Here is a 21,903-nt window from a genome sequence, read left to right as displayed (position 1 = left end):
TAGGTGTGGCTGACTCTTAACTTTTATAAAGAATATCTCTTTGCAAATTAACAGATCTTCTTTATGCACCAAGAGCTTGTAACACTTCAAAGAGAAAGGAAAAACTGAAATCACATCATATGACCCCTTTAATGAAAACATTCCTTGATTATTTACATTTAGATTTCATTTGAACTTTTACTGTGATAAGCTCTTGCATTAGACATTTTGATTTACATTTTAATCTCTAATATCAGTAGCAAGGGCCGTTTTTATTTTTTTTTCCAAAACAACTTAAAAAAAAAAAAAAAGGGTAATTGCGACTTTCTCTCACAATTCTAACTTTTCTCAGAATCGTAATTCTGATAAATAAAGTCAGAATCGCGTGATATAAACTCGCAACTGTGAGTTATAACAAAGTCCCTTTAAGGCAAGCCATGTCACTCGGGCATGTAAGTGTAGCTCCTATCTCTTTGAATGGGGAAACATCAAATTCTCCAAAAACCACCAATGAAATCTGACAACAACTGTCATAAGTGGTTTATTTTGCTCAAATAGCATTAAAAAAAGCATATTATTCAAGCTAGATCAGCCAGTGTGCATGCGTAGTCCTAGGCGCAGGTCTCAGAACGCTGACTGTTTCTATAGCAACCAGGACTTCTAACGGCAGCTGCAGTGACGTGATGACTTTACTGATTAGTGATTGGCACTTTTGCTCAGAAGACGGGGCTTCCTTCGATACAGTGGCCATATTGAGCGTTTGCATTTTTCCCCATTCAAAACTATATGAGTGACACGTCTTGAGTATTCTATAGTCTTTGGTTATAAAGTAGGAATTGCGAGATATAAACTCGCAATTCTGACTTTTTTCCTCAGAATTGGGAGTTTATATCTCGCAATTCTGACTTTATAAGATGCAATTGTGAGTTATTAAGTCAGAACTGTGAGAAACTCTCAATTCTGAAAAACATCAGTCTTTTTTCCCCCTCAAAACTCACAATTATCTTGTAATTCTGACTCCATTTCTCAGAATTGTCAGTTTATATCTCACAATTCTGAGAAAAAAGTCAGAATTGTGAGATAAAAAGTTGCAATTACCCTTTTAATTTTTTTATTCAGTGGAAGAAATGGGCTTCCATAGTATTAGTGTTTTTTTTCTATGGAAATTTTTTTTTTTAGAAAGCTCTCTGCCACGTTGTTAAGCTACAGCCTCATTTTGATTCCTGTCAAAAATTAAATATAGCACTAATCTGACTAGGGTCTTTTATATCCAGGCAGCGATACAGTGGCCATATTGAGCGTTTGCATTTTTCCCCATTCAAAACTATATGAGTGACACGTCTTGAGTATTCTATAGTCTTTGGTTATAAAGTAGGAATTGCGAGATAAACTCGCAATTCTGACTTTTTTCCTCAGAATTGGGAGTTTATATCTCGCAATTCTGACTTTATAAGATGCAATTGTGAGTTATTAAGTCAGAACTGTGAGACAAACTCGCAATTCTGAAAAACATCAGTCTTTTTTTCCCCTCAAAACTCACAATTATCTTGTAATTCTGACTCCATTTCTCAGAATTGTCAGTTTATATCTCACAATTCTGAGAAAAAAGTCAGAATTGCGAGATAAAAAGTTGCAATTACCCTTTTAATTTTTTTATTCAGTGGAAGAAATGGGCTTCCATAGTATTAGTGTTTTTTTTTCTATGGAATTTTTTTTTTTTTAGAAAGCTCTCTGCCACGTTGTTAAGCTACAGCCTCATTTTGATTCCTGGCAAAAATTAAATATAGCACTAATCTGACTAGGGTCTTTTATATCCAGGCATTATCTGAAAGAGTGCTAGTCTTCCGTATAGCATGTTGACAGCAGAGGGCGCACTTACAGGCAATGCCGAGCAGCATGGAGAGGTTTGGGTTATGGCCCTGAGCCCGCTGGGTGAGAACGTTGCAGAGGGAGCGGAGGTCACACAGACAGGCAGCCATCTCTCCATACAGCTTCTGGGTGAGCCGGGCTCCCATAGGGAGCAAACCACGACCACTCGGCGCCTCCTCACCCTGAAGACGCTCTTGCAGTGTCAGATTATTTTCCATCAACTCCTGGTTCTGCGCTGAGAGCTGAAATACAAACACATGCACACCCTCAGTTCTCCTGTGCTATAAAAACACAAAGGCAAAGAGCTGAATATGCATTATGGTCAACTTCTAACCTCTTTCATAGCGGTGCGTAACTGCAGCAGACTCTCCTCTTTCTCTGCAACCTCCTCTCTGAGGGCCTGACTACTGCACTCCTCCTGAGAGAGCTGCTCCTCCAGAGTCTAAGACAACACACACACACAATAATATTATGGCTGTAAATTAAACATGTTCCTCATATAAATTACACTGCAACTGCTTTTGGTGCAGGATACTTTGACGAACATTTTAAGTGTACTTAAAGGGAAAAAATACACACTAAGTGTTGAATATATAGACTTTAGACGTTTTGTCTACACTAAAATATCAGGTGTCCTAAAGAACCCTCCTACATTGAGTAAGATGTTTGTAAAAGATTCTTCACCTCCTAGATACTATTGAAAGTACATTCCTGAAGACTTGGTCATAGAATATGATGCCTTGCTCTTAGTGATATGTATTTACTTAAATTACACCTAATTACAGTCTTTAAGACCAATTCTTATTCAAAACCGGTTCCATTTGAAAGAAAAGAAAATACTGGAATAGAATGGTTTTTATGATGTTCGTTTCCATTAACGGCTTTTGAATATAATTTGTGTCATCTACACTAACGTTTAAAAATAGGAAAAAAATCAGATTTAATTTAGCAAGGATGCTTTAAATTGTTTAAAACTGACAGTGAAATACATTTCTAAATGTTACAAAAGATTTCTATTTCAAATAAATGCTGTTTTTTTTAAAAATGTTATTTAGCAAAGAATCCTGAAGAAAATTCATTACGGTTTCCAAAAAAAAAAAAAAAAAAAAGTTTTCAAACATTGATAATAATGATGTTCATTGAGCACCAAATCAGCATATTAGAATGATTTCTGAAGGATCATGTGACACTGAAGACTGGAGTAATGATGCTGACAATTCAGCTTTGCCATCACAGGAATAAAAAAAATTGACATTTTAAAATATAATAAGTGTTTAACAAAAATGTTTTTTGTTTGTTGTTGTTTTTTTTTTTACTGTATTTTATAAAAATATATGCAGCTTTACAAAAAAAAAAAAAAAATCTTAGACCTGATGTCCAGTAGTCCTGACCCGCAAAGACATTTTTTTTTTTTACTGTATTTTATAAAAATATATGCAGCTTTACAAAAAAAAAAAAAAAAAATCTTAGACCTGATGTCCAGTAGTCCTGACCAGCATAGACATTTGCGACTGAAAACTACTGCGTGCGACTATACAATAATATTTAGGAGCACCTGTGCGACTGACCCGGTCAGCATATGTGTGTTTGCGCTGAGGGAGCTTCAAAGGTTCTAATATACGTACGTGTTTCTGCAGCGTTGAGTAATGTATCACAGACATATCCTCTCATTATAACAAACACAGTGTTGACGGGGTGTAAATAAGAGATTTATTGAGCAGTGTAGAGAGCTTCGTCGATTATAATGGAGTTTTGTGAGAACGGGATAAACTAAGATGAGTGACAGCTTTTAATGATTATTAAGGGAGTTTGCAAATGTGATACTGATTTAATACAACAGTTCATTAAACAAGTTACTATTAAGTGACTTATATTGTCTGACTACAACACTCACAGCGGTGATTCGTTTATGAATGAACTGCATTTTTAAATGAATCTAGTGAGTCAAGGATTCAGTTACCCATTCATAAACAGTCACGTACTTCGTTCCTGAATGATTCAGCTGTTCGAATGAATCAATTGAATGAATGATTCGGTGATACAATCAGTGACTTGACGCCACCTGCTGGCAGTTTGTTTAATTTTTATAAAGCACCCTGTCTGTTATTTAAATCATTTCTATATTCAAAATGTTATATTTAAAACATTAACCTCAACCGAATTTTTGATTACTGATTAGGTGCTCCTAAATTTTTTAAATTAGGAGCACAAGTGCTCATAAAAAGAAAAGTATCTGTAGAGCCCTGAAACGTGTTTGATATTTACGATTTGAGTTCGGGGATGCTCGGTCTCGATCGGGAGCAGTTAACCAATCGTAATGACACCATACAAAAAATCATTTGCCACACCCCCCGATCATTCAGGAGTGCAAATTGGCCTTAAAATCTTCTAGTGTGTGGCCAGCCACAAGTTGTTTTTAATGAGCTCATAACAGAAGAGCATGACACAAGCAACAACAAGGTCACAGGTTCGATTCCCAGGGAATGCATGATCAAATGTATACATTATCAGTTCACACTATGGATGAAAGTGTCTGCCAAATGCCAAATTTTTTTAATGTAAATATAGGTTAAAAATGCACTCGCTAAACAAATAAAACCGAATTAAACTGAAAGTAGTCTTTACCCTGATCTGTGAACCAAGCTGCTCCATTATCCTGAGTTGCTTTTCAATGACCTAAAGAAAGAAAGATTCATTCAGATTTAGCATCCCTTAACTAAATTAAGTGTTATTGCAAAGTGAATAAAAAACCTTTTTTAGTCGCTGGTGCTCCTCTTTCAAGGTAGTGTTTTCTTCTCGTAGCTTCTCTATGTCAAGAGAAGGCAATCTCACTCCATCCTCAAGGCTCTCCTGCACTCTGTTCTGGAGACTAAACACACAAGCATATCAAACAATATTAGACCCCACACATGGCAATGCTTCAAAACCTAATGAATGGACATTTTTGTGCAAGTAGGGCTTGCATGTTTTTTTTTCTACCTGGTGACTGTTGTAAGCAGTTCTCTCTCCTTGCGTCTCTGTTCTTCCAGTTGGGTCTCTTTATTGTGCACAGTACTGCGGGCCTCCTCCAGTTTGGCTTCCAGATCTCTGACGGTGGCCTGCAACTGAGCTGTCCTCTCCCCTTCCTCCTCCAGCTGGACAGCATTTATTTGAAATAAATAATTAGAAATCTTTTGAAACATAAAAGCCTTAAAGGGTTAGACCTTCAACAATTCTTCTCCCCGAGTTACCGTCTTCCGCCATTTTGGAGAGTACCCCAGAACGTAATCAGCATTGTTCACGTTCAGCATGCGCGCGCTTTCTCTGAACGTAAACAACGCTGATTGCATTGATTACCTTCTGGGGTACTCTCCAAAATGGCAGAAGACGGTAACTCAGGGAGAAGAACTGTTGAATAAATTATTGTTTTCTTGCGCACAAAAAGTATTCTCGTAGCTTCGTACAATTAGTCGAACGCCTGATGTCACATGGACTATTTTACTGATGTCCTTGCTTCGTTTCTGTGCCTTGATCATGTAAGGATCCTGGCTGTCTATGGAGGATCAGAGAGCGCTCAGATTTCATCAAAAATATCTTAATTTGTGTTCCGAAGATGAACGAAGGTCTTACGAGTTTGGAACGACACGAGGGTGAGTAATTAATGACAGAATTTTCATTTTTGGGTGAACTAACCCTTTAAATGTAACTTTTCATCAATTGATTGCACCTTTTCTGAATAAAAGTATTAACTGATAAAAAAAAATAATAATCTTACTGACCCCAATTTTTTTAACTCCACAAACAGTAAAGTAATGGTGAGATTCTGAAAGTGGATGCTACTCTCACTAAAATAAAGTAATTTTTTTTTTTTTTTACTAAGAGAAATTAAATAAAATAAACATATTTAAAAGGGGTAAATAAACAAGACAAATATTTTACATACAAAAAAATTCTAAGGTGCATTTAAGAAAGAAGAAAAAGACCTTCTCCAAGAAACAATGTCTTGGAGAAGAGGCATAGTCAGCTTGGGATTTTGTAAGCCAGCAGGGTAAGGAGAGTGTTACTTTAAAAGAAAAGGAATACAATAGGAGCAGATGTGTGATATATGGGTGCAGTGGATGCTATAATAGTGTCTGGCAATACACCGTAAGAGAAACATCTCAAGCTGAGCATTATGAGCAACTGCTGTGAAACCACAGGAAAAAATGCTTTAGTTTTGCTGGCTGGCCATCAGAGAGTGCAGTACCTTTTTGTGCTGGGCCTGGTAGTCTTCCATAGTGGGAAGGTCAGCCAGATATCGCTCAAGCGTCTCAATCCGCTGCTGTTTTTCTCTGTTCTGCTCTGACTCCTTCTGACACTTCTTTTTCAAGCCGTTGATATGCTTGTCTCGACTTCGGATCTTTGTAGTAAACAGCAACAACACAAGATGAAAATTCAAACATCAGTTCAGTGAGATTCTGCTCATATGTGGTTGAGGAGGTCACATGATGAAGCTTGCATATGCTCACCCTTTCTTCTTGTTTCTTTAGCTCTTCTGCATGTTTTTCACTGCTCTCTTTCAAGACCTCGTTCAGACGTTGCGTCTCTGCTTCCACTGCACCCAGTCGCCGGTCCGCTTCTAGCTTCTCCTTGGTAAAGCAGTCATTGCGTTCGGCGAACTGGGCTCGCAAAAAAGCATTTTCCCGCTGGGCTTCCTATCACACACACAGAGGGAAGAAGAGGGACAACTCAAAGAGATGTTTTGATACAGCGCAAGGAAAAGGCTGTGCATGCATGTGTGCTAACCTGCAGTCTCAACAGACACACATCGGTGTAAGGGGCTCCACGCCCCATGAGGGCACTGTGCACTTGCAGCTCACTCTCTCTAAAACGCTGTTCCAGCTGGGACATTTGCTGCTTCTGCCTGCAATGCGCCAGTTACTACATTGTGTTAATGTTAAAAATCTTTGTAAGATGAGAGATGCTTCTGAAAACTTGGCATTACCTTTCAATGGTAAGTTCTTTCTCTTTTAGCAAGTTCTCATTGGCTTTAATGACAGCATCCCACTTGCTGTTCTCTGTGTGAGAAGTTGCTGGATAGAGTGATGAATACGGTCCACTTCCTCCTGTCATTAACTGCAATAAAAATAGGTGGGAAGGCATGAACTCTCATTTAAAACGGGCATAAAAACACAATCGGACCAAGACTGACACCTCTTTTAACTGGTACTGTATATGCAACCCATTTTAGTATGATGTGTTCAATTGACAATGAATATTAAACGAGATCAAATCTGTAGGTCTTCCTGTCAATCAAAATAAGGTGGAACAGCTTGTGGGACCATTACAAACTCATGCAGTGAAGAAAATGTCTCTAGCATTAAGCTGACAGTATAATTGCAATTTGCAGCATGAAAAATGGCCATTTGCAGTCATAATGTTCCGTTTCAGTGTTTGTTTATAGCAGTTATTATTTTAGATTTACAAAACATGTTAGTCCATTGATTTGTCTCTCAGACAAATTAACAGCAGTGTATTTTCCATCACTCCATATTGAGAAACTGTTATAAAGCAAGTTAGCTAAATAAACATGGAAAACATGTAAGAAACTACAGAATGCCCTGACCCAGATTCCACTCCAAAGTAGATCAAAATATCTAAATAGATTATGCTCACTGCTCAAAATGGCTTAATTATTGTAGAGAAGTAGAAAGTTAACAGTTATGTTGTTCCTGCACCATTTGGGGTGATCACATCCTGAGCAAATGGTCATCAATTGTAGGAATGGGTGTGGGAAACTGAGAGCCATGTCAGATTGAAAGGAAAGAAAAAAGGAAAGGACGTGACGTGTGGCCAAGTATGGTGTCCCATACTTGGGAATTTATGCTCTGCATTTAATCCATCCAAGTGCACACACGCAGCAGTGAGTAGTGAACAAAGACGCACACACACACACCGTGAACACACACCCGGAGCAGTGGGCAGCCAATGCTGCGGCGCCCGGGGAGCAATTGGGGGTTCAGTGCCTTGCTCAAGGGTCTCACCTCAGTCGTGGTATTGAAGGTGGAGAGAGCGCTGCTTATTCACTCCCCACACCGACAATACCTGCCGGACCTGAGACTCAAACCTGCAACCTTTGGGTTACAAGTCCGACTCTCTAACCATTAGGTCATGACTGCCCCAAGTGGATAGTCAAGTGGGTGACTGTGGGGTGTCTGGACTTTAACATACAGACCACAGATATATATGGGGTGGTAAATTGTAACAGGATAAAAGGTTTGTTTCGGATGCTCAGGGTTCATTACAACTCTGCAGAACCCAAAGTGTTACATGTACTTTGTCCCTGCTATATAGCAATAAACTTCATTGAGATCTCTAATGCCCTCATAATTTCTTACAATTAAATATTTCACTTTCTTTCAAAATTGTGCAGATAATATCAGTATTTTAAAATATAGCAGAAAAAAGCAGAACCACCAAACTCTAATTTTATATCTGTTCACTGTTATATTTCTGTTGTGAAATTAGCCTAATTTGCTATTGATTAACATTTTCCCTGGCTGGACTGCCTAAGTTGTTTTAGAGGCAGAGCATTATATTTTACATACCACATTCATTATTTGCTCATTTAAAAAAAACACTATTAAAATTATTCTCATTTATTTGAAATAAAGTTTAAATAAAATAATATTATTATTTACAATAATAAAACACCTAGACTAAAAATTAGAAACCCTCTGCAACTAACTGAAAATACAAAAATTACTAAAATGGACAAATGTATTTGAGCTAAATAGTTATTTTTTTTTAAAACTAATGAAAATGACAAAAGCACACAATTAAACAAACTAAAAATTTTTTAAAAATAAGCCGGTTCAAAGCATTAATAAATAGTAGATAAATGATACAGCAATAATTCTGACTACATTTTGATGAAAGATCACCGTCTATTTTTGGAACAGCATGCAATGATGAATCATGCACAATAAAACCAGCAACCTGTGTTGAAATAAATAAAGTTAGGCCTAATTCTAATTTCATACTGACTTTAGAAGTATGATTCATGATTAAATAACTGTTCCCTTTTCCTTTCTCGTATGCAGCAGGACACAAGCTGAACTCTAACCTGCATTTGTTCCACCTGTAGCCGCAGACTCTCGAGTTTCTGCTTCTGCTGCTGCCAGCTGGCCAGTTCACCACAGCGTTCCTGCAGTAGCGGATCATAAGCTCCAGTGCTGGCCTGGCCCCTCAGGAGAGCCTGAGTCTGCAGGCCCTGAGGTACTGAAAACATCCTGGCAGAAGCACCAGACCCTGGATGAATGTTCCTTTGGCCATATGGGTCTACGGGACAGGTGAGACCTGCCCTAGACTCTGGTAGGACTTTATAGGTCTGTTCTTATTATTTTAGATTTACAAAACATGTTAGTCCATTGATTTGTCTCTCAGACAAATTAACAGCAGTGTATTTTCCATCACTCCATATTGAGAAACTGTTATAAAGCAAGTTAGCTAAATAAACATGGAAAACATGTAAGAAACTACAGAATGCCCTGACCCAGATTCCACTCCAAAGTAGATCAAAATATCTAAATAGATTATGCTCACTGCTCAAAATGGCTTAATTATTGTAGAGAAGTAGAAAGTTAACAGTTATGTTGTTCCTGCACCATTTGGGGTGATCACATCCTGAGCAAATGGTCATCAATTGTAGGAATGGGTGTGGGAAACTGAGAGCCATGTCAGATTGAAAGGAAAGAAAAAAGGAAAGGACGTGACGTGTGGCCAAGTATGGTGTCCCATACTTGGGAATTTATGCTCTGCATTTAATCCATCCAAGTGCACACACGCAGCAGTGAGTAGTGAACAAAGACGCACACACACACACCGTGAACACACACCCGGAGCAGTGGGCAGCCAATGCTGCGGCGCCCGGGGAGCAATTGGGGGTTCAGTGCCTTGCTCAAGGGTCTCACCTCAGTCGTGGTATTGAAGGTGGAGAGAGCGCTGCTTATTCACTCCCCACACCGACAATACCTGCCGGACCTGAGACTCAAACCTGCAACCTTTGGGTTACAAGTCCGACTCTCTAACCATTAGGTCATGACTGCCCCAAGTGGATAGTCAAGTGGGTGACTGTGGGGTGTCTGGACTTTAACATACAGACCACAGATATATATGGGGTGGTAAATTGTAACAGGATAAAAGGTTTGTTTCGGATGCTCAGGGTTCATTACAACTCTGCAGAACCCAAAGTGTTACATGTACTTTGTCCCTGCTATATAGCAATAAACTTCATTGAGATCTCTAATGCCCTCATAATTTCTTACAATTAAATATTTCACTTTCTTTCAAAATTGTGCAGATAATATCAGTATTTTAAAATATAGCAGAAAAAAGCAGAACCACCAAACTCTAATTTTATATCTGTTCACTGTTATATTTCTGTTGTGAAATTAGCCTAATTTGCTATTGATTAACATTTTCCCTGGCTGGACTGCCTAAGTTGTTTTAGAGGCAGAGCATTATATTTTACATACCACATTCATTATTTGCTCATTTAAAAAAAACACTATTAAAATTATTCTCATTTATTTGAAATAAAGTTTAAATAAAATAATATTATTATTTACAATAATAAAACACCTAGACTAAAAATTAGAAACCCTCTGCAACTAACTGAAAATACAAAAATTACTAAAATGGACAAATGTATTTGAGCTAAATAGTTATTTTTTTTTAAAACTAATGAAAATGACAAAAGCACACAATTAAACAAACTAAAATTTTTTTAAAAATAAGCCGGTTCAAAGCATTAATAAATAGTAGATAAATGATACAGCAATAATTCTGACTACATTTTGATGAAAGATCACCGTCTATTTTTGGAACAGCATGCAATGATGAATCATGCACAATAAAACCAGCAACCTGTGTTGAAATAAATAAAGTTAGGCCTAATTCTAATTTCATACTGACTTTAGAAGTATGATTCATGATTAAATAACTGTTCCCTTTTCCTTTCTCGTATGCAGCAGGACACAAGCTGAACTCTAACCTGCATTTGTTCCACCTGTAGCCGCAGACTCTCGAGTTTCTGCTTCTGCTGCTGCCAGCTGGCCAGTTCACCACAGCGTTCCTGCAGTAGCGGATCATAAGCTCCAGTGCTGGCCTGGCCCCTCAGGAGAGCCTGAGTCTGCAGGCCCTGAGGTATGGAAAATATCCTGGCAGAGGCACCAGACCCTGGATGAATGTTCCTTTGGCTGTATGGGTCTACGGGACAGGTGAGACCTGCCCTAGCCTCTGGTAGGACTTTATAGGTCTGTTCCAGCAAGCCTGTATTATCCCCAAGCCAGGTCATTTGCAGCTGTTGCCGTACATCCTGGCAAAGTCCCCCGAGCAGAGCCGACTGATTAAGCGTTGGCTCCATGGCAGGTACCTCAAACTTCTGGGCTTCATCCAGCCGCGTCTGATCTCCGGAGGGGAAGAGCGAGTGATCGAGGCCATTAACTAGGCTGCGGTATCGGCTTAGGCAATCAGGCTTGACCGCAGTCGTGTCTAAATTTCCATCGTGCTGAGCGTCCAGGTTGGGGGAGGATGCAGATTTGGGGAGGGATGACTTGGAGCTGGAAGAGCTGGAGGACACCCGGCCCTCTTCAAAAGCACACGGCTTGAGCTTGGAGGCCAGAGTTCCGGCCGTGGAGGGCATGACATGGGCGGTCGGGATGGGGATCTGACTGCGGATAGGCTGGAAAGAGGGACTGCTGCTAGTGCTGCAGATGTCTAGAACAAAACAGGAGTGAGAAACAAATGAAACCAAATATATGTTATGTATTAAATGAGCCTGCAAAAAGTGCCTGTCCTTAAGGAAAAGTCTTTTTTTTTTCTTATCAACAAAATATATTTGAAACAGTGGGACAGTAATAGCATTTTTTCAATGCTTACATTATTTAAATAAATACCCATTTTTTTACCCATCACGGACATTAGTCAAGTCAAGTCAAGTCTGCTTTATTGTCAATTCTTCCACATGTACAGCACATACACACAGAGAATTGAATTGTCAATACATTAAATTGGAGACAACCAGGAATTTGTCTTAAATTTTGTAATATTTGAGCTGTATATCAATATATGCCCTGGGAAAATGAAGTAAAAGCAAGTAAAATCAAATAACAAAGTGAAAAAAATCAATTTACATAAAAGAAAAAAAATGAAGTAAAAAAAAAACAAACAAACAAAAACAAACAAACCACAACACACAAGTAAAAACATTTTTTATTACATGCCGTGGGAAAATAAATTAAAACAAAGTAAAATGTATTAAAATATAGTAAAATCAAATAAGAATTAAAAAAAAAAAAGAGTGAAATAAATTGAAATTAAAATAAAAAGAAATGTGCTGAAAAAAATTCATTAAAGCAAGTAAAATCAATTAAAATAAAGTAGAAATAAAACACAAGTAAAGCAAATTGAAACTAAAATAAAATGCACTGGGAAAATAAATGAAAGCAATTAAAATAAAGCAAAATAAAATGATTCTGTCTCTCTCTCTATACACAAACATACATACACACATACTTACATCTACATCTATATGAATATACAGTGGGTACGGAAAGTATTCAGACCCCCTTAAATTTTTTCACTCTTTTTTTATATTGCAGCCATTTGCTAAAATCATTTAAGCTCTTCCATTTTGCTTCACTATTGTGAAGTCATGAATCCTAAACAAATAATAGACATTATACAACTGCAAAAACTATGTTGCTAAATTAGCTAATTATTAATTGCTAAATTAATGTCATTAGTTCTGAAAACTAACACCCAACCATTGCGAAAAATAGTACTCACCTTGCTAGCAGTAAAAGCGATACCATCAAATGATAACATTTTCATACATTGAAGAACGGTGAGGCATAAAAAACATGTCCTCCCAATGCATCTTCAGTAAATGACATAGACAAACTACTGATCTTAAAACACACCCACTCCGTCTGCCAGAACTCGTCCTTCAAAAAAATTAATGTCAAGCTCGGGCAAGGTGAGTGTACCTGCTATGAGAGTTTGTTCTCCTACAGCTCTGTTAGCGCAGGAGCGCGTACACACAGAAAGGTTAGCGGTATTTATAGAGCACTCTCATGTTACGCTGTGAGATGTCTATGTGTGGGACTCCTGCTTTAACCATACAGCTCACCTCTCACACACATGCTTAATAGTCCTTAATACTGTAATACTGCTGAAGTGCCTTTAAACAAGTTCCTCAATACAATAATTAAATTAACACACACAAATCAAGTGGAGATGTCACGTGGCAGGCAGCAGTAGGAGGGTCTGCCCTGCGGGTGTCTTATTTGAACATCTGCTTAGGACAGGTTTAAACAATTCTTTGGTTCGACGAAAGATTCTTGGAGCGCTGAAAGGCTTTCTACCATTACAAGAAACACCCAGAGCAAAACAAAACCATCACCATCACAACACAGAAGTCCACAGACAGTCAACCATATATTTATAACCGCTAAAGCAAAACGGCTGCCAAGAAGTTCTGTGCCTCCACCGTTTTGGTGGTTTAAAAAAAACAAATAAAAGTTGTATTATTAGGGTATCTTAGTTGCTAGGTGCCACAACTGTAAGAAAACTTAAGCAGTTAGTTATTGCTATTACTATGGGAACTTATCTGGGTTTCAGGGTAACAACAACAACAAAAACGACAGCGGTCACCTAATGAGTTTTTCAATAGCTGATACTGATATCCAGATAACAGGCTGGTCGGATAAAACATTAGAATACTGAATTTTCATGGCCTTTTCAGTCGTTTATGATCACAGGATAAGAATTTTAAAAACGTTTTAATTCAGACGGATGCGCTAATGAATACAGTATAAAAGGCTGTCAAATCAATGAATCGTGATTAAATCACATCCAAAATAAACATTTGTGTTTACATAATGTGTGTGTATTGTGTTGTATATTTTATCAATATATAAATACACACACAAATACATGTACATATTTAAGAAATATATATTCAAATTTATATATATCATGGTTTCTGTAAAAATAAATATTAAAGGAGACATATTATGCCCCTTTTTACAATATGTAATACAAGTCTCTGGTGTCCCCAGAATGTGTCTGAAGTTTCAGCTCAAAATACTCCATTTATTATAACATTTTGAAAATGCCTATTTTGCGTGGAAGCAGAAACGCGCTATTTTTCAGGCCTGTTTCTTTAAATGCAAATGAGCTGCTGCTCCCCGCCCCCTTTTCCAGAATAGAGCTGCGCCATTACAGCTCGGACCTGCTAAAAACATCTGTTTTGGTTCTGATTATCATGTTTATCGCTCTGAAATCATGCGTTTTAAACCATATGAGTTTAAACTTCTGATATACGGTTTTTTGAGCGCACACATCCGAAGCACACGGACAGAAAGCGGCTGTCACAGCATGAGTACTAAACGAAGTTCTCATTCACACACAAGTTTACGTTAAAAACACACAAGTTACAAAAACAGTCGGTTATGTCTGTGAAGGTAAACAGCAGGGAAATAAAATTGCATGTTTTTTTTAGATCTGTGTGGCAGCAGCAATATACAGTAAATAAATCAATAAATCCACTAGGGCTGTCAAAATGGCTGAAAAACTAAATTCGAATTTTGTACTTAAATATGATCAAAATTCGAATTATATTCTAATTTAAAATGCATAATTACAGTTAGGGTGAAGAAAAGCTTTTGGCTTCTCTCCTGAGGCCAGAAGGGGGCACATCATTCAAAGCATAAGATAACATGACTATTTGTGAAAAAAAGTGCATAATGTTTAAAGGGGTCATATGATGTTGCTAAAAAGAACATTATTTTGTGTATTTGGTGTAATGAAATGTGTTTATGCGGTTTAAGGTTCAAAAAACACATTATTTTCCACATACTGTACATTATTGTTTCTCCTCTATGCCCTGCCTTTCTGAAACGCATTGATTTTTACAAAGCTCATCGGTCTGAAAAGCAAGGTGTGCTATGATTGGCCAGCTATCCAGTACGTTATGATTGGCCGAATACCTCAAGTGAATACCTAACCTAAAAAACGTTTTTGCATTCGAATGTGGATTTCTATTTTAAATTTGACAAATATTCAAAATTCACGTTTTTTTTTGACAGCCCTAAAATCCATTGCTCTCTTGTCTCCTCTGAGGCTGGGACTCTAAATAGTGTTCTGTGCTCGTCTGTGCAGCCAAAGACAGAACAGTTAGCATGTTTTGCTCAAACTTTTGCCATGGCATTAGAGCTGATACACCTTTGTCGCTTGCGAAATCAAAATTATGGCGCCGTGGGTATAAACTTACAGATTAAGGGGCGGTAATATTATAATGAGATCCCTTTCCCATGTCACCAAGGGAGCGAAATCAGACGGCTCGTTTTCTCAGATGCTTGCAGAAAAAAGCTTCCCAAAACAAAGTTAGTGGGTTAATCTTTTTCACGTTTCCTTGGTTGGTAGATGCACCGGGGGACCTGATCATAGCACTTAAAACCTGGAAAAGTCAGATTTTCATGATATGTCACCTTTAAGCAGCACAGCTGTTTTCAACATTAATAACAATAAAGAAATGTTTCTTGAGCACCAAATTTGCCTTACTATTTTCACTCTTTTTTGATCAAATGAATGCAGCCTTGGCGAGGGTAAATTATTACTTTAAAAAAACATGAAAAAAAAAAACCTATCAATCCAAATAACTTTTGAACAATAGCATATAATTGCCAAATATTTACTTTTCATAACATTACTAAAAACTGAATCAGAAAATTATTTAGTCACTGACAAAGGCTGATGTCATGTTTTGGAACTCGCATTAAGGTTAAGGGGTATAACAACCTCTGCTGAATTGAGCACAGTTACACCAATAATCAGCCTAAGTGATATTGGTCTACCACTAAAAATAACCAATCAAACAAGGCCAAACAGCGCAATACAATAATGCTAACATAAGCTATACAAAAGCACACAGAAATGTTTTCAACCGCACTGCATGTTCAGTACAGACCTGTGGTAATCAACATACACCAGTTTATCAGTACAGCTAATCTTTGTGCGTTACGTGTTTAACAAGGCAGAGAGAAGAAAACCCGGAGACCAGGATCAGAGTTTCCATTCAGTCCTCCAGGACCTCCCTCCTAATGAGACCCCCATCAGTGGAAGTGCAACACCGCCTGGAGGAATCTATGGTATGGAATATCATATCCTCCTCTAAATCTCATAGGGGTTCCAGAGCTATGAGCACATCTCCATGACTAAAAATATGACAGCTTAATCTAAAAACAGCCAGCCAGTTAATGTCTGTTGTAAATAAAAAATACAACCACCAAGCTCAAAAAAAAAAAAAAGGTTACAATTGTTTTCTATGACATCTGAAGATTAATATGTAATGTTCTTGGGTGACTAAATATAAATGTTCTTGGGGAAGCCACACTAAATTTTGTGTTTCATTCATTTCTATTCTTGCATATGAGTACATGTACACATATTATTATTAAGACATGACAAATAGACCCAATTTTCTTAAGTTTTTTTTTTTTTTTTTTTATCAAGTCTGACAGGATGTTCGAATGAAGAAAAATTAAAGAGAGCCTGCATGGTTTGTCATGGTAAACTGGAGAAATGTTTATCATTTTGAATTTATTACTTATAATTTACAGTTATTACTATAATTTCCAGGGTTCCCAAAACGTTTGACCACTATATTTCCATAATTTTTTCTCATGATTTTTTGAGTCTTTATGATTACTAGATAAAGAAGATCAGTTTCCACTCAAATAGACCCATTTCTAGCCAATGAAATGATTCAGAGTCAAACATAACTAGAAAAATGTGTATTCATTATAGAAATTTCCATGACTAGTATTCCATGACTGTTCCACCGTGGAATACTGTACTAGAATACACTACTATTCCTTTAATTTCCCTGACTATATATTCCATGCCTGGAAATCCCATTTTGTGATTCAAAATTTCAAATAAAAGACCACTGTTGAGATGAAAGAGCTGATGAGGTCTTGAACTCGGCTGTATTACACAACAGGCAAGCAAATGGACAAGACAATGTTTGAACACTCTCAGATTTCTCACCTTCAGTGTGGTCAGAGGTACCCAGGCCCGTGTCCCCACTGTCCGCTGTGCTGGGCCGCCATCCAAAGCGGCTCTGGAACTTCTCAGACACAGCAGGTGTCAGCCATTCCGTGTCAGAGTGTCCTACTGGAGCGCAATGAACACATGACGTGACACTCTATTATGGTTATGAGGTACATAACATACGCTTTAACCATGGACGGCACTGGATTTGTACCTCCAAGTTTGGGGTTCTGGTATTTCTGTGAAGTGGTCATTCCTGTGGCAGTCACCTGTGGACAGCATTCATTAGTGAATAAAAACCAAAATAAAAAAAAGACAACACTGTCAAAACACAAAAGTGTCTGGAAGCAAAAAAAAGAGGAAGTAAATCTTTTCGCTGTGCTGCAGAACTAAGAACAGCAAACAGAGCTGGCAGAACAGCTGCAAACAAAATAACTGCAAATAATAAATATACATTACAAAATAATAATATCGATATAGATCACAATAAAATGTGATCATGTTTTTTATAACCATAATTACACAATATTTTACATTTCTAAATATTATTTCCACTACTGTTTAACTAAATGAAAATGTAGAAAGTATTCAAAATCATTCACAGACTAAGTGTTTGAAAAAAATATCTTAATTGCAAAACAGCAGAAAATATTAAATATCTTTAATATAATAAATAACTTGGTTGTCAAAGTGAACACAATTATTTACGTCGTGCTATATTTTAGGTAGATTTGCTTATATGTAGGACATTTAAATCTCGTTTACCCAGAACAATGTAATCAAGGCATTTCATTTTCATAATAATTTTGAAATGTTCATAATAGCTTTGAAAACAAGCTCCGCATATGTTGCTACTTCCAACAAACACGTTCACCTCGTACAAGTAGCCAAAAGTTAGCTCACAAAAAGAGTTTAAAAGGTCAGTAAAAAAGTAAACAACTTCACGTACCTGAACTCACGGGCTGAAAGGGTCTTTACTAAAGATAATAAAGACACGAACACAACCCAGAGGAACAATAATGTGCTTCATTACCCGAGAGACGCTGACTGGACGCTAACATCAGTAACACACAACAGTCAAACTGTAAGCGACCTCGAGCTTCAAACACCCGCCGCAGTGCCACTGAAACTCGGGACTCTTTTTTTTCAACCGTTATTCTAGTTCTTCCTCTGCGTTCTGCTCGATTGCCAGGATGAGACAGCAAGCGCCCCCTGCCGCTTGATTAGTGAGCTGCAGGCGCAGACCAATCCACCTTCGTTTATATGATAAATTAATAAATTATTATTAATTATAAGTGATAAAATGTCATGTTAAAATTATATATTCCAGGCCATATTAAAGAATCAAAATAACTCACAGTTTACCCATGTGCAATATATTGTGCTATAGTATTCATAGTTTAGCAACTCAGCTTGAAGGAGCCCCTTTTACTCGAAGTTTATATGCCCAGATATGATTATGCTTTGTATTTGCATTCTATGTTGTTTATTCTTTATAGTGTTTAGTTCATTATATTGTTGCCAATTGATTTAATTAATAAATAAATAAAGTAAAATAGAGAAATTGGCATTATTGTTATTTCATTCTGCTTTCTGTAGACTGGACAGAAATCATGACATTAATCATTTTTTGTAGAGCCAGCAAAGGAGGAGTGCTATAGTGAGTCTGTGGAAAAGTTGTGGAAAAGGGGGGGGGGGGGGGGGGTTTTTTGCCAGGATGAGACAGCAAGCGCCCCCTGCCGCTTGATTAGTGAGCTGCAGGCGCAGACCAATCCACCTTCGTTTATATGATAAATTAATAAATTATTATTAATTATAAGTGATAAAATGTCATGTTAAAATTGTATATTCCAGGCCATATTAAAGAATCAAAATAACTCACAGTTTACCCATGTGCAATATATTGTGCTATAGTATTCATAGTTTAGCAACTCAGCTTGAAGGAGCCCCTTTTACTCGAAGTTTATATGCCCAGATATGATTATGCTTTGTATTTGCATTCTATGTTGTTTATTCTTTATAGTGTTTAGTTCATTATATTGTTGCCAACTGATTTAATTAATAAAGTAAAATAGAGAAATTGGCATTATTGTCATTTCATTCTGCTTTCTGTAGACTGGACAGAAATCATGACATTAATCATTTTTTGTAGAGCCAGCAAAGGAGTGCTATAGTGAGTCTGTGGAAAAGTTTTTTTTGGGGGGGGGGGGAATGTTTCAAAATAAATATAGAAATAAATTACAGAACTTGACATTATTACCATTTTATTATGCTTTCAGAAATCCTGAGAAAAATGCACAATCACTAATTGTGATTAAAGTTTTTTTTTGTAGATATTATACTTTTTTATTTTTCAGAGTAAACAGGCAAGGAAAAATTATTTGAAAAAATAGAAACTAAATAAAATAGTTATGTATTAATAAAATAACATCTACACAACTCAACATTACTAGTTCATTTTGCTTTCTATAGACTTGACAGAAATTGTGTTTTCAGAAATCTAGTTATATGCTCATGTTATATGTTAATCTCTGAATGAATTCAAGCTTTTTTATTAGCTTTTGATCAGGGATGAGTGCTGAGGTATTGTCGTTGTAGTTAGTTACCCGTCTGGGTTTGTCTTGTATGCTGTGTATTGATGTTTTTTCATGTGTAATATTTTTATATTGTTTATATTTTTCTACTGTACTGGTGAGTAGAAAAAATATATAGTGTTGAGTTAATAAAAATAGTATTTTTCAGATTTTATACTTTATTTTTCACAGCATCATTTGTATGTTTTGTCTTGTCATATCTGAGGCCACTGGCATATAAAATGGGGGTACACATAGCTTAGCTTACCCATGGTTGAGAATCACTCATCTAGTCTATTTTAAGAGACTGCAAGTTAACTCAATTGCACTCCAGCCCAATAAGGGGAGCTTGTCTACGAGTCAGTTCGTGCATCTTCAGCCAATGTTAGAATAGAAGCAGCAATAGCGGCCGTAATCGGTGGCACAGCTATGTATTTTCCCGTGTAATTATCACAAACTGTTGTTTCTGTGAATGACTGCACGCCGGTGCCCGCTCAATAGATTGCAATGGCACCGGGTTGGCAAGAGATCGCTTCACTGCATGTGGAGCAGATAACGGGATATGTCAGAGAAACCCTGTCGACCGGCCTCGTCTACCTGAAGTCTGAGCTGGGAATAGACTTGGGCTTGAATCCTGATCTCTGCGCCCCATGGCTGCTCCTTCTAACGGCCTGGGCCGGTCTAGTTCTCATTCTGATTGTATGGGTCTCGGTCTGTCGCGGTTTATCAAAAAGACTTTCAGGGACTGAGACAGGAGAAAACATCGCCGACAACACCGGTCCAGTGCAAACGGTGAAGAAGGCAGACGAGCCCCGGAGAAGAAACAGAAAGAAGGACGCTGAGAAGGTTTGCTTTAGAAGCGGCATTTCGATTCATCTTAGTGACTCGGTTCTTTTGCATCCAAAACGATTCACCATTAGATTCGTTTACTGCGTGTTTTGCGTCGTAAACTTATGCCTCTAGGTGGAGACAAGCGAGAGCTTTTGTGTTTTATGAGCGAGTCGTTGAATCATTTCTCTAATTATTAAAAAAATACAACTTTACGTCTACAAGAAGTGATGTGACGTTCGACACCGAGGCTTCGAAGCTTGTATCAAAAAAACGAAACATATCACTCGTGCGCGTGCCTCAAAAGAGGGCTTCAATGTCGTACAAAGATACATAACAGCTACAAGTGTATGCACTACTTGCTTTATAAAAGCACTATATATAGGATAAATCACTATACAGGATTTACCCTATTATACTTTATCGACACGAATTGATAGGTGAAACAACAGACAGCCATCCACAAATAGTCTAGAAACAAAGCATCCGGCTGTCTTTGAGTTCACATGAACAACGGTTAACGTAAAGTTACTCGTCGTCAGGCACCAGAAGAATACCATAATTCCTCCGTTCAATTAGGCCTAAGTCATCGAGAGTCACACAGACCTATAACAACCCAGCCACAACACTTAATTGCGAATAACATGCCTTACCTTAACACAGAATCGACCACAGAGTCCAACGTTTATATTTTTTCTACGAATCTTTGAGTTAACATGTACTAAACATGAGTGGAATTTGCACCGCAGCGGCCCCACACCTTGATGCTCATGACAAGAATAGCTTGTATAGTTATCTTTATTTAAGTGAATTAGGTTTAAATCGCCGTCATGCATGAATTAATATTTTTGCAATTTTACACATAATAATCCACGATGATCACATTACACAAAACTGAAATTGCACGTCAAAAGAACACAGTCAATATTTTTTTGAGACCCCCCAAAATTTCACAAATCACGTTTTCAGGGGAGCCCAGGTCTTATTAAGGGGAACCTAGCTCCCCCGTAGTTCGCACCCTGCCTACAGCCTTGCCTATTTTCCGCAAATGTATTCACAGACTCATGTATTCATATTGTGTAATACAATGACTATGGAGCCAGATCGGCCTCAAAAATAATACATTTATAAAACAAAATTCATAAATGCACAGCACAATTTACATTTACAAAATCCGATTCGTAAATTCAAAAACACAATTCATAAATACAGAAGTAAAAGCATAAATATGTCCCCAAATGCTCACACAAAAGCATCTTACCTAAATAAATTTAAAATGTTTACACAAATATGTATATATCAAGTTCTTGAATTAATTTTCATCACACATTTATGAATGATGTTGCATGTATTTATGGATCGTTGAATATGCATTTGCAGATCATCACACACGCGTGGACTGCTTTGAATTTGTGTGCTGTATTTTTGAGACCTTCCTGGCAGGTTAAGATTCATAAATATCTTTTTTTGGAGGATGTTCCGTTCAGCCAATCGCGGTGAGCTTTTAATCCACCAATCAAAACGCTCTTTACTGAACAGACTCAAGAAGCTCAACGCTGCGCTTGTACTGTGCATT

The 21,903-nt window shown here is 37.4% G+C and overlaps 2 protein-coding genes across 10 annotated transcripts in view; one reads left to right on the top strand and one right to left on the bottom strand.

Annotated features, from left to right (window-relative positions):
- The window catches only part of cep85 (centrosomal protein 85), a 25,833-nt gene that overhangs the window by 2,047 nt on the left and 1,883 nt on the right, over positions 1 to 21,903 (bottom strand). For 3 of the 9 annotated variants that reach the window (XM_016292419.1, XM_016292418.1, XM_016292420.1), the window contains exons 2-13: positions 17,141 to 17,195; positions 16,924 to 17,049; positions 10,862 to 11,586; positions 6,812 to 6,942; positions 6,613 to 6,730; positions 6,336 to 6,521; positions 6,074 to 6,226; positions 4,828 to 4,982; positions 4,600 to 4,717; positions 4,474 to 4,524; positions 2,183 to 2,290; positions 1,859 to 2,090 (exon numbers count right to left, since the gene is read on the bottom strand). In XM_016292419.1, coding sequence (XP_016147905.1) covers positions 1,859 to 2,090; positions 2,183 to 2,290; positions 4,474 to 4,524; positions 4,600 to 4,717; positions 4,828 to 4,982; positions 6,074 to 6,226; positions 6,336 to 6,521; positions 6,613 to 6,730; positions 6,812 to 6,942; positions 10,862 to 11,586; positions 16,924 to 17,049; positions 17,141 to 17,180 — 2,143 coding nt within the window. In that variant the 5' untranslated portion in view covers positions 17,181 to 17,195. Of the gene's footprint in view, positions 1 to 1,858; positions 2,091 to 2,182; positions 2,291 to 4,473; positions 4,525 to 4,599; positions 4,718 to 4,827; positions 4,983 to 6,073; positions 6,227 to 6,335; positions 6,522 to 6,612; positions 6,731 to 6,811; positions 6,943 to 10,861; positions 11,587 to 12,657; positions 12,836 to 16,923; positions 17,050 to 17,140; positions 17,196 to 17,875; positions 18,072 to 21,903 lie in introns of those variants that run through there. The other 6 variants (XM_016292417.1, XM_016292422.1, XM_016292423.1 and 3 more) reach the window with 4 other exon arrangements.
- Positions 19,833 to 21,903, top strand: part of mtdhb (metadherin b) — an 11,513-nt gene continuing 9,442 nt past the window's right edge. Inside the window, exon 1 of the mRNA XM_016292426.1 lies at positions 19,833 to 20,345. Coding sequence (XP_016147912.1) covers positions 20,007 to 20,345 — 339 coding nt within the window. The 5' untranslated portion in view covers positions 19,833 to 20,006. The remainder of the gene's footprint in view (positions 20,346 to 21,903) is intronic.

Source organism: Sinocyclocheilus grahami, unplaced genomic scaffold (genome assembly GCF_001515645.1).
Source record: "Sinocyclocheilus grahami isolate Dianchi unplaced genomic scaffold, SAMN03320097.WGS_v1.1 scaffold285.1, whole genome shotgun sequence".
NCBI lineage: Eukaryota > Metazoa > Chordata > Actinopteri > Cypriniformes > Cyprinidae > Sinocyclocheilus > Sinocyclocheilus grahami.
This window is presented reverse-complemented; position numbering and strand designations above follow the sequence as displayed.